The 18,616-nt window shown below is 36.9% G+C and overlaps 1 protein-coding gene across 1 annotated transcript; it reads left to right on the top strand.

Moving 5' to 3' along the window:
- Positions 1 to 136: 136 nt before the first annotated feature.
- Positions 137 to 11,644, top strand: LOC140143960 (snaclec alboaggregin-A subunit beta'-like). Its single transcript, XM_072165792.1, has 3 exons — positions 137 to 221; positions 2,904 to 3,073; positions 11,447 to 11,644. Exons 1-3 carry the CDS (start codon positions 137 to 139, stop codon positions 11,642 to 11,644), a joined length of 453 nt encoding a protein of 150 aa, XP_072021893.1.
- Positions 11,645 to 18,616: the final 6,972 nt, after the last annotated feature.

The raw sequence follows: 18,616 nt of genomic DNA, 5'->3' as shown, positions 1-18,616 counted from the left end.
TGGAGTTCAGATAGCTAATTATATCACTGTTAGCACTAGGTGGTCTATATACAGCAGCAAAGTGTATTTTCTGTGACTTCATTGTCACTGAGAACGTCAGCTCCATGTCCTCTGGATCAAGAGCACAGTCATAATTATGGCGATACCCTCCAAGCAAAACATAGCGATCCCTCCTCTGTTGGATGTAGGTCTGTCTCTACGACAGCTGAAGGAGTATCCTGGTATTGTACAGTCAGCACCATCATTCCCAGTAGCATCCAAGAAGGTTTAAGGTTTCTACGATGACAATAATGGATGGCTTTAGTTCATGGCACAGATTGGACAGCTCAGCGATGTTTAAACGTCCTCTGATGTTCACTTCTAGTAAAGTCAGGTCTGTTTCACGTAGTCGTTGGGCAGGCATGGGTTGTTTCCGTTTTGATCCGTCTATTGAAGCTTCTTTAACTTACTTGTAGCGACAGGAGTTGAAGAGTGGAGTTTGCTGGCCCCCTCACCCCAGATACACACCTAAGCGGTGCGGTGGGAGTGTGCACTATACATGACCTAAACTGAAAGCATCCTGAGATTCATAACTACAAACAACCACTCAAAATTATATGGATATCCAACAAGCTTAAAGGGGGTGGGGGTGGGGGGTAACCCTATTGGTTTTGGATATGGATTGTCTTTAAAATTACATATAATATCAAATATTCTCCCCTTAGTGCAGATTTGTGAAAAAAACGAGAGATTTTTCAGCGTAAATGTGAATAAATAGCCAAATTTGCAATCCAATCCTTGGTATGCGTGAATTGCATTCTGGGAAGGCAAGCAACAACATGTGCCGTAATTCCCGTTCGTCATGTGCCGTGCGTACGTAGTTGCACTGACAACATGCAAGCTCCACTCCACTAGGTACACGTTCCGATACTATGGTGATATTTTCCCCACAACCAGTTTCTTTCATGTTCGTCTGTATATCATTCATGATAGATTTTGTGTATAAATTATGGCATAATGGCAATAGAGCTCAATATAGCAAAGCAAAACAGTAATGCCCTGACGGCGACAATGCTGGAAGTGGAAATGCCCGTGTTGAACGGAAAATTTAGATTTTTTTTTAAACTCTTTTTCGTACCGGTTCAGAAAAAAATAAGAAACAAAATATATTTCCCTTTGCAATATGTACATTTCAAATGAATGTAAAAAAGTTTGGGTTCAAAAATGGAGCAGAAAATCACTACCAGAATTTGAACCGGGGACCTCTCGGACATACAAACGACGCGCTAACCAACTGCGCCACGGAGGCAGCTCCCTATACGTGGGAATTTTTACAACTATAAACTATCGTTGTCGATCTGAAGTCTCCTCAGCAGTTATTGCGGTTCGCTCTTTTCATACAATGTAAATAACGCGAAACCAAACTAGCGGTTGAGGAGACTGAATATTACGATTTCATTCATAATAATGCCTGCCTAGAAGTCCGAAGTTGTATACAACTGGTAGCCTGTAATTGATATTCTAAGTAAAGATTATGAAATGGGTGGCGGGTTGTCGCTAAGTAGGACGCGCTGTCCATATCGACATGCCATTACCCTTAACTGGGGACCAGCATCAACAAACATCTAGGTCGTTATTAACAAACTGTTCCTCTTATCTCCACGTTCAGATGCATCCATTGCGTAAAATAAGGACATAATTACATATCACCCTTAAACGTGGTTTTGTCAATACATTATTACATTTACCATTATGGTGTGTATGTATAATCTGTGTCCTTTAAATCATAATTCATTTATATAATTTAATTTAAACATCAATGCATATGACAGAGTGCGTCATAATACCGACAATAATCTGTCATGGAATTTCGTAACGATGTTGGGGGTGCCAGGCGACTCAAGTCCGATTGTGTTACCCTTCCCGAGCAGAATTTCGCAGGAAAGTGTATTGGTTTTAACCATCACGGATCCGGTACTTAGGGTCCCAATTACATGCGACGTTGCTAAAAAGGGTATGCTGGTGGCATAATTGCCTTCATTAAATCATTGTTTAGGCGACAGATAATCAGGGGGGGCTGGTGGCGGACGCTATCCCAAAATGGTCAAAAAGTCCCCTTTTTGACCCAAAAGTCCGAACAAATTAGGGTTTTGTATGCCTTTTTGGTTAAAAGGTCCAAATTTTTCAAAATCCGCCCACCCCCTTCCAAAAGGTCCAAAATTTGAAAAAAAAGTCCACTTTTTAAAATCACCCCCCAATAAATCATGGTTACGGGCCTGCCGACCGCTATAGATTTTGCGTTTTGGAGTTTGTTTTTAGCTGCAGGAAATTAAACACAACCGTTGTTTGCTGAAGTGGCTTGATCTTGATTGATATTTTGAAAAACATCCAGCCTAAAATTAAAAGTATGTTTGCAAAAAATGATTTTTGCATTTGTAGGGTCTTTTAGCCTGTTTCTCGACCGACCTACTTGGGAAGTCCGTCAACCCGTAGAATAGTGTTTAGGGTTTTTTTTTCGCCATCAGTATAGGCAATTAAATGATAGGGCTATATTAAACGCTTTTTCGTCTGAGCATTCCATCTCGCATTTTACACAGAGAATAAAGTAGTCAGGGAAAGGGTCGTCTTTTCTGGAAGGTTTTAAGGAAGGTCAGTGATCAGGGTTTGGTATTTTTACATGACGTAGGTCAATATTATAGATTGGAAACCTGTCCAAGGATGGTAACGTTTAATACTATACGAGTGGCCCCCGGGCTAATTATACTTGGATCCAAACCCGATACCCCGTGAACATATCGAAGTCGAAGCTCGTACCACCGAGCCACCGTGCCCTCTATAATGCTACAACCTCGACCAACGCGTCGTATCTGCGCAACACAATTTACCAGCAAATATAATGTCGTCTTTACTTTTTCTCATTGTAGGCGTTTGTCAACCTGAATGGCAAGGAAATTGCTACAAATATGTGGACAGTCCTAGATCATGGTCTGATGCTGACAACTACTGCATCAATCAATATGGAGCTCGTCTTGTGAGCATTCATTCCGCTGAAGAGAACAGCTTTGTCAGGGGGCTTAATGCGAGTGCACATTGGGTAAGTGACATTATGCCAATAAATTGAAGGAAAATAAAAACCGGGTGTATCTACGAATTTGGCTTTGGATAAAAACCAAACTGACCTTATTATGTTATGTGATAACAGTTTTTGGAACTTTGATGAAATATCTATTAATAATGTCCTGAGAAGATATCGGATGAGGACTTCTTCGGGTTGGATCAAAGTGCTCTACCTTTCGAGTAACCCATCATCAGCGACTAACTGTACGAATTATTTATTTCAAATGACCCTAGCGCTGTGACCGCTGCGAACAGAGGATACCAGATATTTTTAAGAACTGTTTTTAATTTAATAAACACGTTCTTTTTATGATTTTGAAAGTTCATAATATCAAATCAAGTAGTAAAGGATGGTATCATCTTCTTCAGACGGGCAACCAATACCACGGCTCACTGTCCTTTTGGAGACTCTCAAAGAGTGCGTGGTGTTGAGTTGGTAAAAGATGTTATATAACTTGTAGGCCCATCGTCTTTATTGATAAAATCGTCTCTCTCCTCCAATCTAGATTGCTTCCTTAAGCCATCTGCTAGATTTGTCCGACTCTTGGCCTGATCCCATTCAATGCTGTGGTTTGTACCCACAACATAATCAGTGATATACAGTAAGCCAAAAAATTAAGGTACCAGTTGTGTTCAACCCTGTATATCCTAAATAATTAAAGACCTTATTTGTTGAAATTGGTTGAGAAATAAAGAAACGGTTATCTAAAACCTACTGAAGAGACAAAATCAAAAGTTGATCAACATGATCAATGGACGCACGGTGCTAGTTCCCTTATTCGCGAACGCTTTATGTACAAATCAATAGCGCATGCAATGGAAGAAACTGCAACTTTTAAATTGGCACCTTCATTGGGGCTTTGGGTCGTTGTGTCTTTATTTCTTGAACAATTTCAACGAATGAGGTCTTAAATTCGAGCTAAAAGATGCAGCTATTGGCTGCTGGTTCCAATTATGACATATCTGTCTTTGTTTAGGATAGACAGGGGGTAAACATAACTGGTACCTTAATTGTTTGGCTTACTGTACAGCTGATTTGTGTTGATCCGTGGTGGAATATTTGCGACTTGCTGTAGTATATTGCCAAAAATGCCAAAAGAGCCACCGGTTTCAGCAATGTATGATTTTGGGCAATCAGCGATGATGGAATTTCATAAACTACTTTAGCTTTTGAAGGGGATCTAACTTGTCCTGGGGTGGACTAACATATTGAGCAAGGTTGTGTGCGGTTTGCTGACTGTTGAGAAACCGTGTTTCCGAAAAACAGTTGTTACTCGTTCTGTAAGTCCCGCAACATATTAAAAAGGAAAAACAAGGCCTTTTGACTTAGGGTGTGTTCAGAAATATGGGTGATGGAAATATGTAGGGGGTGTCATTAAAGTTTTGGAGTTCTGAAAAAGGGGTGTTAAAAAGTTTTGGGTGTCTTTATAGTGTTTAAAATGGTCCACAGCGTCATCATCCCTATATCTTCGTGTCAGAAATTGCCATGACAGTAGGACGAATCCACTAGTTCTTCAACAGTCACGCATGGTGAATTTGTTCGAGATAGGCTGATCGACTAAGGCTAAGCACACCACCGTTCCATAAAAAAAAAACGCTGCTTCTTCACCATTACGAATACGGCGGTGCCATTTATCAGCTGAAATAACTCATTTTTACGATTTGCGTAAGTTCATTATCCTCTTTAACGTTGCAAACTCAAGAAAATTCGATGTTCGTCAGTTTTTGTTTTCAAGACGCAGTTTAGGGTTTTCAATACCCACAGTGTCGCTTATCATATTTTTTCCAACACATATATTCAACTGCAAGTCTTACAAAGGTTTTGTACAAATAGCAAAACTAACGATATATATTCAAGGGTTTGAGAATATAATCATATCCAAAGAATCTACACCATATAACCATGGATAAAAATCGATTCATCTCAATATGCAATAGAGGAACGTGGTCTTATTTTCCCTGAGTTTACTATTTTATACATACCATTGATAGACTCGACCTTCAACAATACAGTGACAATTGGTTTAACCTGTTTATTTTCAAAGACAACTCATAGCTGAATTAATTACATCGCTGAGTTATTAGCGGTTGGTTTTTAGCCAATGATTGGTTTTTAACCAATCGCTAACCGAGCGCGGAGTACACGTACAAGCTCATTTTGTACAAAATAATCCTGGCGTGGACGATGTATGGTCTTGTCTATAACTTAATGGGTCAGTTCCTGCTGATCTGCTTTTTAAATCAGTAAAAGGTTGTGATATCTGTGTTCTCCTTGACATTTGACAATGTGTCTTTATTATCACTTTATGTTTACCATTAGGGCCTATACAATTAAAACATGTAACATTCCGATATTCGCGCGCTTCGCACACAAACGACCCAGTAAAACCGCATCAAAATATCCCTTGACCTAGACTATGCCATAGTCGATTTTTGATAAATAAAACATGTCATTAATCATGATGAAAGGATTCAGTTGAACTCGAAATTATACTGATATTTATTACATCAAAATACTAGTATAAAATTGTTATGAAAAAGTTTATATAATTATATTAGTGACAGTAAAAGTAAAGTATACGTAGGCTTATATTATTGAATGCAACATATCATAATGTCATAATTATATTGCCACTTCAATACTGAACAATTCTGATTTTAGAATCTACCAGTGTATTAATCGCGAAAATCCGGGTTAAAAAATGACTATGGACATTGCATTTTAAACGGGACTTTGATCGGGCAAAGTCCCTACACACACACTGTCAATCATACTTGTTTATCCATCCAATTTAACCGCACGCACAAAGCTTGGAAATACTAGCCTTGATTTCAAGGCGTAAGTGCTTCTAAGATAGTGCTTTCTACACAGATTTAGATAGTGCTTTCTACACAGATACTACTCTGAGATCTTTTGTCATTATGCCACAGTTAATCCATGGACTACCAGTGTTTTCATGGTTTTTATAATATTAAAAATAATATAGCCACAAGTCATCTTGGGTCAACCACTATGACCATATGTCCAGATATGTCAACTGTCACTCTTTCCTTCAGTTTGCACACAGCAAGAACACCCTGAAGGCCTGTCACTATATAAAACAGCTAGAGGGGAGGGAGAACATATCACACCTATTAATCTTCAGCACTTAAAAAGAGATTAGGGCAATTAGCAAAGATAACTAAAGATTATTGGCACACGACAAGTATTATAGTATAATAGTATAACCAGCATGATCAGGGACTGAGGCACCTGGCTGGGTATAGGCCTACATGTACCAATATGGATAGAATACTAAGTAATTTGGTATGTAAAAAGGGCAATCTATAGGCCTATTTTAAACATGTTTAAGAACTGTGGCTTGGTGATGGAGTGACCAGGGCCATATAAAGGGGAAAAAGAACAAGATATCATATCACAGACCTCAGGTCCGAAAGGACTTGAGCAAGTCTAGGAAATACAAGCATGGTAGAAGACGCGCTCATGTTCCCGCCAACACAAAGGCCGCATAGTTGTGTACCATGTAGTTATTAATGGTAATGGCAGGTGCCCGGATGATTTAAACCATATATGGGCGACCAATCACAAGCCAGATCCATTACATCATGGCCAATTATAGTAGGCCAAAAATCCGACAATCTCATCCATAGACGCCGTGTTAAGCATGCAAACCACAATCCAAAGTCAGTAGTCCACTTGGGAAGCTAACAAACAGAGGGGGTACGATGACTGAAAAGATCAGTTGTGAAAATCTATCAATTGTGCACAAATTAATTAAATCAGAGTTCTAAGCTTAAATGCAATCACCAGAGTATTGGTTATACATAAAAAGATCATATAAAGTGTTTACAATGTCAATAATTAAGTGTTTACCAAATGATTTTGTGATGTTCACTCTGCATTTAGTTTCTGATGCGAAACAGATTTGAAAAACAACAACAATGTAGTAACACCAAGCTTCCAGGATTTTACTTCTATCCAGCTCCCTATTTATAGGTTGCAATGAGCACTTTTCCACTGGATGGTTTTAAATCTTCTTGGATAAATAAATAAATAAATAAATAAATAAATAAATAAATAAATAAATAAATAAATAAATAAATAAATAAATAAATAAATAAATAGTTGGATTTCCCTATTAAGCGGCAGTTGTTGGCGGTCATTCGCGGTTTGTGATTTTAATTTCCCTCATGCTTCATGCCCTACCCTCTATCGGGGGTTAATTTATAGTTTAAGCTTGTTGGATAACTATACTTCGCGGTGTGTGGTTCTATGTAGCCCTGCGGGGCAATCTAGTTGGATATCCAAATTTCGCGGTTGATAGTTATTTAGATTTAGATCTAGTTGGATTTCCCTGTTAAGCGGCGGTTGTTGGCGGTCTTTCGCGGTTTGGGGTTTTATTTCCCTCATTCTTCATGTCCTACCCTCTATCGGGAGGGTTAATTTATAGTTTAAGCTTGTTGGATAACTATACTTCGCGTTGTGTGGCTTTTGAAGCCCTGCGGGGCAATCTACCTGGATGTCTCTATTGAGCGGCGGTTGTTGGTGGTCTTTCGCAGTTTGTGGTTTTAATTTGTTGGATATCCAAATTTCGCGGTTTGTGGTTCTTTGTAGCCTGCGGGACAATCTAGTTGGATATCCCTAGTGAGCGGTGGTTTTTGGCGTTCTTTCGCGGTTTGTGGTTTTAATTTCTCTAATTTATCAGGCCCTGGCCTCTATCGGTGGCTAATTTGTCTTTTAAACTGGTTGGATTTCCATATTTCGCGGTTTGTGGTTCTTTGTAGCCCTGCGGGGCAATCTAGTTTGACATCCCTATTGAGCGGCGGTTGTTGGCGGTCTTTCGCGATTTGTGGTTTTTAATTTCCCTCATTATTCAAGCCCTGATCTTTAGGGGGGTGGGGGGTAATTTATAGCTTAAGCTTGTTGGATAACCATACTTCTTTGTAGCCCCGCGGGGCAATTTAGGTGGATATCTAAAATTCGCGGTTTGTGGTTCTTTGTAACCATGTGGGGCAATCTAGTTTGACATTCCTATTGAGCGGCGGTTGTTGGCGGTCTTTCGCGGTTTGTGGTTTTAATTTCCCTCATTCTTCAAGCCCTGTTCTCTATCGAGGATTAATTAAATAGCTTAAGCTTGTTGGCTATCCAAATTTCGCGGCTTGTGGTTCTTTGCAGCCCTGTGGAAAATCTTGTTGCACATTCCTATAGGCTGTGCCAAGTTGTTCCGTGTGTCTGTGGTGGGGACAGTCCCTCCTTTCAATAGGCCTTTGTGTATTTTTGCCGCTTTGCTAATTTGTCTTTACGTATGACTTTAATGGCCTTCCATATTTGGTTGTCTCTTTTGGATACGTTTTTGTCCCTGCTGGCCTTCCATATTAGTGGAACAATTTTTCACACCTATAGAGTGTATGCAATAAACCAACCGGAACGGTATAACAATTGAAATGACAGTCATGTTGAAATACAGTTCTGCGATAGCTGAAAATGACAGAGGGACAGGTCTCTAGATCGATTCAACAACCATTCATACATTAGTTATTACATGTTTTATTGTCCTATTATCATGCGAATCGCCCCGTGGTAAGACATAACTTTATTTAAATGAGAAAAATATTGGTAACCTGATCTAGTTTCTTGTGTTATTCAGATTGTTGTGTTGTTCAGATTTAAATAAATAAAGAAAGTAATAAAGAGATTTCTTTTATTATTTGTTCTGCTAGCGGCTGCACTATACATTTTTAAATAGGCCCTTAATATAATAAATAATAAACCTGAGAATCAAACATCTTGCTTTGATAAAAAAAAATATCACAATAGCACTGGATGATTAAAATTGTGTTATCCTTGATTAATGACAATAAAATTATTGTTTAATAAAATATTTTAAAAATCAGTTGCTCATCGTATTTCGAACTCGGATCCCCGGATCCGGAGTCGAACGCCGAAACCATTGAGCCACGGGACTCTTATGTAAATTGTTGTGTCGAAGTACAGTATTTATTATATGAATGGGTGCATCGTCCGGAAAGAACAAAAGAATTGTGAAAAACTTGATTTTTTGGCAAATGGGGCTCAGAATTTGTATGTAGTGTATCTCAGAAAATGCTAGGGTATAATTGGAAGTAAATCTGAAAAAGTAGTGTGTATGTGATTGCCCGCTAGTGCTGTAATTCTGGATCAGCATTATTTTCCACTAATTTTCGCTATGAAATACCGCGTGAAATGAAGCAAAAGTGTTTGTTTATTATCAAACAATGGTTGACTGTAGGATTGGTGTCCCTTTTTGAATTAATGAGTTGTCAAGATATTACATTTGGGACTCTATAACATTAAACATGGTATTAGATACACTTTGTACCCAGCGAAAAATATCATAGAACAAAAGAAGTCAAGTGTTTTAATGTTAGGTGTAAATATAGTCTCGCGGAAGCATCTCTTTATTAGTCTTCTTTAACAGTCTTTTTTTCTTAAAACTTGCTGGTCACGGCTACCGCGTGACTCTAATAAGTTTGACTTTACAGATATGCAATGCCAAACATTTAGAAACCATTCCTGGAATATCCTGAAACCGACTTACTGTTTACAAGATGGGTAGCTATTAAAGAGGATTACACAGAGTTGTGAAAAGTTGTATTGTCACATGGTATTAGTGGTAATTGAGTTTACTTTACTCCAAGGACAAGCTTCAATCAAGTGAATTCTATCTTAAGCATGAATGGTTACCAAATGTGTCTCTTTTATTTGGCTTAATAGGATCAACTTTTTCTCCTTGTCATCAAGTAAATGATGTTTACATTTCAGTTAACCAAAAATAATTGCTATATCCACAAATCCTCTGTCAGGACATTCCAGGAAAACATTGTGACAGTCACAAGGGTTCTGAAGTATATTATCATGGTTTTTCCTTAATATTGTCATGTTTTTTCCTGATGGAATATTAAGCAGTCAGTGGTAATCCAGTGTAGGGATCTTTCATGTCCTTTCAGGTTGATCCATGTAGATCCAGGAATTAAAATGGTATTTTCAGGATATTGGCTGTACTAGTGCAAGTTGTCCTTGGATGTAGAATGGTACCTGGGTGTCAAAACATTTGTGTACCTACCATGAGGGGGGTCAAAAACGTTTTAGGTCCATCAAGAGGGGGGGATTTGGGTTCACAAAGCATTTTTGAACACTCCCGTATCAGCTTCGTTGGTCTTAATTTTAATGTCTTTCTAAGGTTTTGTCATGTATTCAAGGCTTTTTTGATATGTTGCTCTTCATTTTCAATTGTACTCTCAGAATTTTCAAAATTGTATTTGACATGGTAGGTCTTAATGCAATTCCTTACCTTTAAATATATAGGTAATTGGGTGTCGAGATAATAGAGACATTGCGATTTCCAAACGTAGACATCGGACGTACGTTGATCTATTCAAACCACTCTCCTGTATCGAAGCGAGGTCACGTATTTACCTATTTTTGAAGATATTTCACGTGCGAAATCGACGTAGATACATCGTTGATAATGTACAAAATTTGTCCATTTCACAATATGTTAAAGACAGTCAAAGATAATGAACATACGAAATAATGTCTAATTATTATTATGATCTTTTTTGTTTGTAACAAATCATTATAATAAAGGTACAGCGATGTGTTAAAAATGGACTAAATTTAAACGCAATATTCATACGCAGAGATTGCCCATTGAAATGTGTGTGATACTTTGCGTACAAAAAATGACATTGTGAGTTCCCATTTTGGATTCCCAACGTAGAATAAAACGCAGATGCTACGTGGAATATGCTGATTTTACCTCATGTCTAAGTCCATGCAACGCGCCCAATTTTCAGGACGAAAAGGTCTCATTTTGAAAGTAAAGTCATGATGTATGGATGTAGTGATCTTTAATCTACCAAAATATATGTTTTTGGGCAACTATGATATTTGGGGAGCACAAAAAACAATTAAGTTTAATCAGCATGTAGATCAAAATTTTAGTCAAAATCAAAAGCGGCTTGTTTGAATCAGGCATAGACTGTTATCGAGACGGTTATTTTTTCAATCACTATGCCCTCTATCGACCTAGGTTAGAAGCTGTTAGATTAGATCAAATATTATAGTCTTTATTTCAGCGCATTTGTTCTCCTTCGTGACGAATGAGCACAATCCAGTTTGGAACCGAGACTAGCAATATTTAACACCGAATTAACGTATGTAAAAACGTACGCGAAAACGTACGTTCCACGTGCTGCGTTTAGAAAATCGCAATGTCTCTAATGCATAAAATGTGTGTCTTGACCCATTAACTTTACGAAATGTATATTGGTAACTGAATCTAATAATTATGTGCTTTATTATTTACAGCCGTGGATCGGATTCAATGACCTGGTCAATGAAGGTAGCTACAGGTGGAGTGATGGCACTCAAGTGAACTATGCTAACTGGAAATCTGGCCAACCAAATGATTATAATAATCAAGATTGTGTCTGTTTCGAAGAGGAATCAAACGAATGGGGTGACTCCGAGTGTTCTGACGAATATGTGTTTGTTTGCAAAAAGTAATTTCTTTGTAATCTAAATCCAATAATGAAGAAGGAGGCTTTACCCTAGCAGGGCATAAGACAATGCAAGACACAAAATAAAAATGCGAGGATCGGAAATAAACGATGCAAGCCCGAGAAATGATGATTTAAATGACGTGCAAACTGACATATGAAAGTTTTGAGAGAGAATATTTTGATTTTTGCTCGAGCCCAAAACACGTCATTTAAATCATAATTTCTCGGGCTTCCATCGTTTATTTCCGATCCTCGCATAATTAATGTGTGTCTCGCCCTACTAAATGGAAAGCATAAGCAGCCTTTATCTTCATTATTTAATATTATTTGGCCGCTGATGAGACACAATGAGAGAATTGCCATGGGGACTTAAGTTGTGATTGCCCGAGTTTCGACTGCAATCTAAATCCAATTATAAATTGCTACATCACGTAATAACCAAAACATTTCTGCATTTTATTTTGACAAGTTCTTTTTTACCTATTTATGGGACCCATTACATGATTCGGTTGTTTCCTTAATAATTGTCATACTTTTGAATACGCTTCTTTTTAACATAAAACACAATCGAAATCAGTCCAGCCGTTAATGAGCCTTTGAGAATGTGTTCCAAACCGTCCCACGAATTGTGCAAAATGGGAGTATGTATTTTTAGTTTTGATTATTATACATAGACTGCCACCAATCCCAGAATAATTATCGCTGACATCATACTGGGGTCTTTGACCAGCTTCCTGACATTTATTTGAAAATAAATTGTTACTTGGAATGTGTGAGGCAAATATACGATTTTGCCATTGTTAAACATAATGATATAAAAGCTTGTACATGTACATAAAAGTTTTAAATTACAAATATAGCGAATAAAACAGAAGGTATCGTAGCGGTGAAGAAACCTATATAGATACAAGCAATACAAAAATGTAAAACTAGAATTTCGATGAAGTAAGCGATTGCAAACCCATTATGAAAACTTGAATAAGCAGGCATGAAAAACTTAATTTTAAGCCATGATTTGAATTGTAAAATGGCCACTGAGTCTCTGACAGTGATTGGCAGTCTATACCTGATCTGCTATATGTTTTAGAGTTGTAGCGTTGTAGAGATTGGTTTATGCAAAGCATTTAAAAGACGCATGACCGTGGAGTTTTTTTTATTAGGAGACACCGTTGGTCTATGATCTAAAATTAGCAGGAGCCATTCCAGACCAAATCTTAAAAGCAGAGCAATTTTAAACACAATCCTATCACGAATATCAGTAAGTGTAGTTCGTAAAAAAGTGTGCTTTTGCACAGGATCTGTGTTTATATTTAGGTTCATTTACTCACGTCTTTTCCATAAAAGGTGTACTCATATCTTACATGAATAATGAAGATGTTACAGTACTTAATGCATATCTGGCACAGTCTCCTTCAAGATCCCCTGATCTGTGGCCTGGAATTTTATGGGTTTACCATAGTATGTGTCCAATTTTGGCTAGAAATAGTTATCTAAAACAGGAAACTTATAGTGCTAGTGCATCTGAAAGAAGAAAGGTCTGCAAATTATTATTTTATAGAGGAAAGAAGAACCAAGCACCACAAACTAGCACATGTTTAACATTACATTACAATGGGAACATATTATGCATAGACAGATAAGCCCAAACAAATCCGGACAAACCTGCCTGTGCGGGGATTTTTTAATATCTACATTTTTTATTTGAACCTAAGACCTTCCCGATAGAGAGTCCGACACTCTAACCACTGACCTACAGGGAATTTTTCCCTGATAAACAGATCTCAGTCAGGTACTTTTAGATGAACGGTCACGGTAAACATTACAGACAGCACACAACACACCAAATGTGCTTAAGCACATAAGCCATAGGAAAAAAAACTCTAAGACATACCAAGCTCAGTAATTCAGACCAGATACGAGCTCAACACGTCTAAAAGTGGATCAGTCTTATTTCTAATGAATGGTTACGCATTCAACATTTGCATAATATTGCATTGTAATTTCATTTGTGTCCATGCTAACTAAACACAGCCAAATTTAGTCGCCACTAGTTCCATCCCCATTTAATCAGAATCTGATGAGTTTATGGCAAAATTATTTACATAATAATTTTCTTTACACTTTCCTTCGAAGGTTGATAGCAAATTTAATATCAAAAGTTTAATCACATTGAGCATATGAACTCTAAAATATAAGCATGGTTTCTAATTTAAAATTAACATGAATCACTAGGAAGAGACCCCTACTTATGTACTAACGGAAGGTTGGGTACCGTATTCAATTCAGTGTAAATACGTTGTACATAGAGCATAATATTATGCCGTTACTTTTATTGGTATTGTTGTATTCTTGTATTGTATTGAAAAATATATTGTAAAAACAGAATATAAACAATATTTGATTCAGAAAAAAATCAAAACAATTAAGCAATTGATTCACCAACTTTATTTGCCATTCATCGCTTAAAAAATGCCAATATTAATTGATATTCTTGTGCCTAATAATAATGATAGTTATTATGTCAGTGGAAATGGGAACCACTTTGAACAAGTGTAAGTATCGGTGTTATTTGATTATAATATTAGTAATTTTAGTAAATGTAAGTAAATATGACTACAGGGTGTCCAAGAATAATTAATTCCCATTCGTGAGCCGCCAGACAATTACCATGGATTTTAAAATTCGACCATTGTTGAAAATGATTGAGACAATAATATCTCTTCAATATATTCTTCAGCGCAGTTTGAGCTAGCTTGCTGTAAACAAAAACGAATCGATCATACAATTATTGAAGGTTTGTGATGTAGTGGTTGTTATAAGTAATTCTGGTCAGTTTGGGACACCCTGTATACCCACATCTTGTTGCATGTGTATTGTGAGAAAAAGTAAGTGCAGTATTTCTCATTGTAATATGTAATGGGTGTTTTAGATTAGTTTCGTGTTATTGACCGTCATCTTAGATTCAAGAGATATTAGGTTAGTTCATCAAATACTTCAGTGAAATCAATACATTTATGCAGTGCTAGTTGAAATATAGATAAGTAAAAGCGGTCACTTTTGGCATGAATGGATAACTTTGATTCACTAAAATTTATTTGCCATACATCGCTTACAAAATACCAGTGGATAATTGATATTCTTGCGCCTAATAATGGTGATCGGTAATATGTCAGTGGAAACACCCGATTCTACCATTAGTATACATTGGCTAATGCATACTAATAGATATTAGTATGCCTTGCTCATTGTCTTGTGATATATTTTGGTACCACACGAGAAATTAGTATTCGATGACCAATGTTTACTATACTATTTTGTTTATACCCCCCTCAACGGCATGGTATAAACGCTGTTGGGAATGATTTAATATCCTAAAACCAGTAAAAACTTTTAGTAGGCCCCTCGTCGAATCAAAACGCCCAATTGGGCTTCTTTTAATATTGGCCTAGGGGCTACTAGTAAAATGTATGGATAACTTTTGCTGCATCTTAGTCTGCGACCACGGGTTGGTAGTCCTAGTCCCGATGCAATTGCATTAACCAGTCTTATTGAAAAAATTGCTTATTTTTAAATATTTTGACTTTTAAAATTAAGCCGAATTTCGAGTTTGTTTTGCCGCATCGCTATACATTAGTCTCAGGCATAGATTCTAGCCTGATCTATAACGGCGACAAGAACAGGCTGTAAAGGAGACTATCGTATATTTCAGCCACCGAACACGTGTGGCCACAGAAGTAATTTAAAGGTTGTAAGGTCAAGGTCAAATATTCTAGACCAGCTTAAAATGTTTATATTAACCTGTTCACAAAAATTGATGAATATTCATTAGGTAACGTCATAGTAATGCTCTCTGCCAAGTTACTAGTATTTCAGGATTCTGGTAAAGGGGCTGTGCAATAATTATGAACCCCGTGGTGGGAGGGGTAAAACGGTGGAGGGGCAAGCGATTTTTGGCGAGCCGAAAGGGGGGGCAAGCAATTTTGGCAAGCCGAGGGGGGGGGCAAGCGATTTTGACACACATTCATGGGGCGCCTTTATAATAAAACACTCTAAAAACAGTACGGAAACGCTTAAATATGCAAATTTTCCTGATCGCTGCGCTCGCAACATAGGCCTACATCTAGACCATTTAAGGTTTACAATTTGGGATCCCAAAATTTGGCATGTTCAAGGGGGGGCAAAGAATTTTTCGCTTGCCCCCCCCTTCGGCCTGCAAAAATCGCTTGCCCCCCCTGGGCCCGCTAAAAATCTTTGCCACCCCCACTTTGAACATGCCACATTTTTGGGATCCCAATTTGCAAACTTTATGTAGGCCTATGTTGCGAGCGCAGCGAGCAGGAAAATTTGCATATTTAAGCATTTCCGTACTGTTTTCCTAAGCCTTTTTAGAGCGTTTTATATAGACTATTTAAAGTTTGCAAATTGGGATCCCAAAAATTTGGCATCTTTAAAGGGGGGGCGAGCGATTTTTGGCAGGCCGAAAGGGGGGGGGGGGGGGCAAGCGATTTTTGGCGAACCGTTTGGAAATTTTACCGGGGGGCTCATAATTATTGCACAGCCCCTACTTACAACAACAACAACTGTACATGTAATAAAATTGTTTATCGTAAATAAATTAAGTAGGCTGCCATTTTCTTCGGAAGGGGGTGGCTCCCATATATACTGGGGGAGGGGAGGTCATAGAATTTTTAGACCAAAAATAGTGGGGTTATAACTTTTTAGCACCCAAAATAGGGGGGTTATAGAATTTTTAAGGGCTGGTAGTACAATCAGGGGCTGTGCAATAATTATGCCCTGGGGGAAGGTGAAATTGTGGGGGGGGGGCAAGAAATTTTGGCGAGCCGAAGGGCAAGCAATTTTGGCAAGCCAAGAGGGGGGGAAATCGATTTTTGGCATGCATTCATGGGGCGCCTTTTTAATCAAACGCTCTACTGGGCTTAGAAAAACAGTACGGAAACGCTTAAATATGCAAATTTTCATGCTCGCTGCACTCGCAACATAGGCCTACATCTAGACCATTTAAGGTTTACAATTTGGGATCCCAAAAATTTGGCATGTTCAAGGGGGGGGGGCAAAGAATTTTTTCGCTTGCCCCCCTTTCGGCCTGCCAAAATCGCTTGCCCCCCTGGGCCCGCCAAAAATCTTTGCCACCCCCCCCACTTTGAACATGCCAAATTTTTGGGATCCCAATTTGCAAACTTTATGTAGGCCTATGTTGCGAGCGCAGCGAGCAGGAAAATTTGCATATTTAAGCATTTCCGACGGTACTGTTTTCCTAAGCCTTTTAGAGCGTTTTATTAAAAGGCGCCCCGTGAATGTGTGTCAAAAATCACTTGCCCCCTCCCTCTCGGCTTGCCAAAAATCCATTGCCCCCCCCCCCTTTCGGCTCGCCAAAGATTTCTTACCCCCCCCCCCCCCCCGGCCCGGGGTAGCATTAAGGCCCGAAAGTCGGGGGTTGTTTTCCCGTGTTTTTCACTCCCGAGCTTGCAGAAAATCCAAATACATAGGGTGAAAATTAAATCTCGGGGTGAAAAATATTTTGCAGTGTAGTCAAGGGTAGGAGTAAGGTCCAAAAGTAGAGGGTCAGAGTTCACCCCGAGCTTGCACATATTCCCAATATAGAGGGTGAAAAATTAATATTTTTTTTTAATTTAGGGGTCATTCACCCCTGATCGGGGTTAACGCTTACCCTGCCCCCATTTATTTATTTATTTATTTATCAATAAATGAATTATTTTACTAATTATTTAATTAATTAATTAATTAATTAATTAATTAATTAATTAATTAATTAATTAATTAATTAATTAAATTAATATTTATTTATTTATTTATCAATAAATGAATTATTTTATCTATTTTTATTAATTAATTAATTTATTTATTTACTTAATTTAAAGGGCCTATATAGTCCTATATTTATACATAAAGTCGTGTTCTTCTTTCATGAAAAAGAGTGCTCAATCCTATGAAGGAGAGCATGTCATATATAAAATTAAAACAAACAAATAATCAAACTTATAAACAAATAAGCAAAAAAATCATCAAAACAACTTACAAACAAGTAAACAAACAATAAATAAACAAAGTAATAAAATAAACAAACAGATAAATAAACAAATAAATAATGTAATTAACCAAAAGATAAACAAACAAACAAACAAATTAACAACCAACAAAGTTATAAACAAGCAAATAAACAAACTTATTAACAGATTAATAAACAAACAAACTTATAAACAAACAAACAAAACGCAGACAAATAAACAAAATTAACAAAAGATAAACAAAAAAGCAAACAAGCAAACAAACAAAGTATAAACAAACAAATGAACAATACAATACACAAACAATCAAATAAAGAAAATAACTAACAAGCAATAAAAAACAAATAAACAAAAAAAAAACAAAGAAACCAAATACAAACAAATACGTAAAATAATTAATAAACAATAACAAACAAATTTTAAAAAAAATCAATAAACAAAAAATAAACAAGTAAACAAATAAATCAAAACTTATAAACAAATAAACAAAGAAATAAACAATTAACACAAATAAACAAACAAATAAATAAAATACTAGTAATTAATAAAATCGGAAAAAATAAATAATTAATAAAAACTGAAAATAAATAAATAAATAAATAAATAAATAAATAAATAAATAAATAAATAAATAAATAAATAAATAAATAAATAAATAAATAAATAAATAAATAAATAAATAAATAAATAAATAAATAAATAAATAAATAAATAAATAAATAAATAAATAAATAAATAAATAAATAAATAAATAAATAAATAAATAAATAAATAAATATATCATACCAGAGAAGATCTTCTCTGATCTGATCATCCGTAGTGCTTGACAAGCCTCTATAATCTCTGAAAACTCGTGATGACGTCAGAGAATTAATTATTCATACCTGCTTCCGGGCATTGGATATCAGCGCTAACCAAACTAGTTCCGG

This window comes from Amphiura filiformis, unplaced genomic scaffold (assembly GCF_039555335.1).
Source record: "Amphiura filiformis unplaced genomic scaffold, Afil_fr2py scaffold_34, whole genome shotgun sequence".
NCBI classification, from domain to species: domain Eukaryota; kingdom Metazoa; phylum Echinodermata; class Ophiuroidea; order Amphilepidida; family Amphiuridae; genus Amphiura; species Amphiura filiformis.
This window is presented reverse-complemented; position numbering and strand designations above follow the sequence as displayed.

Coding starts and splice junctions, on each gene's coding strand:
- LOC140143960 (XM_072165792.1), top strand. CDS start 137: ATGGCGATACCCTCCAAGCAAAACATAGCGATCCCTCCTCTGTTGGAT. Junction 222..2,903: donor ACAGCTGAAGGAGTATCCTG/GTATTGTACAGT, acceptor TTCTCATTGTAG/GCGTTTGTCAACCTGAATGG. Junction 3,074..11,446: donor TTAATGCGAGTGCACATTGG/GTAAGTGACATT, acceptor TATTATTTACAG/CCGTGGATCGGATTCAATGA.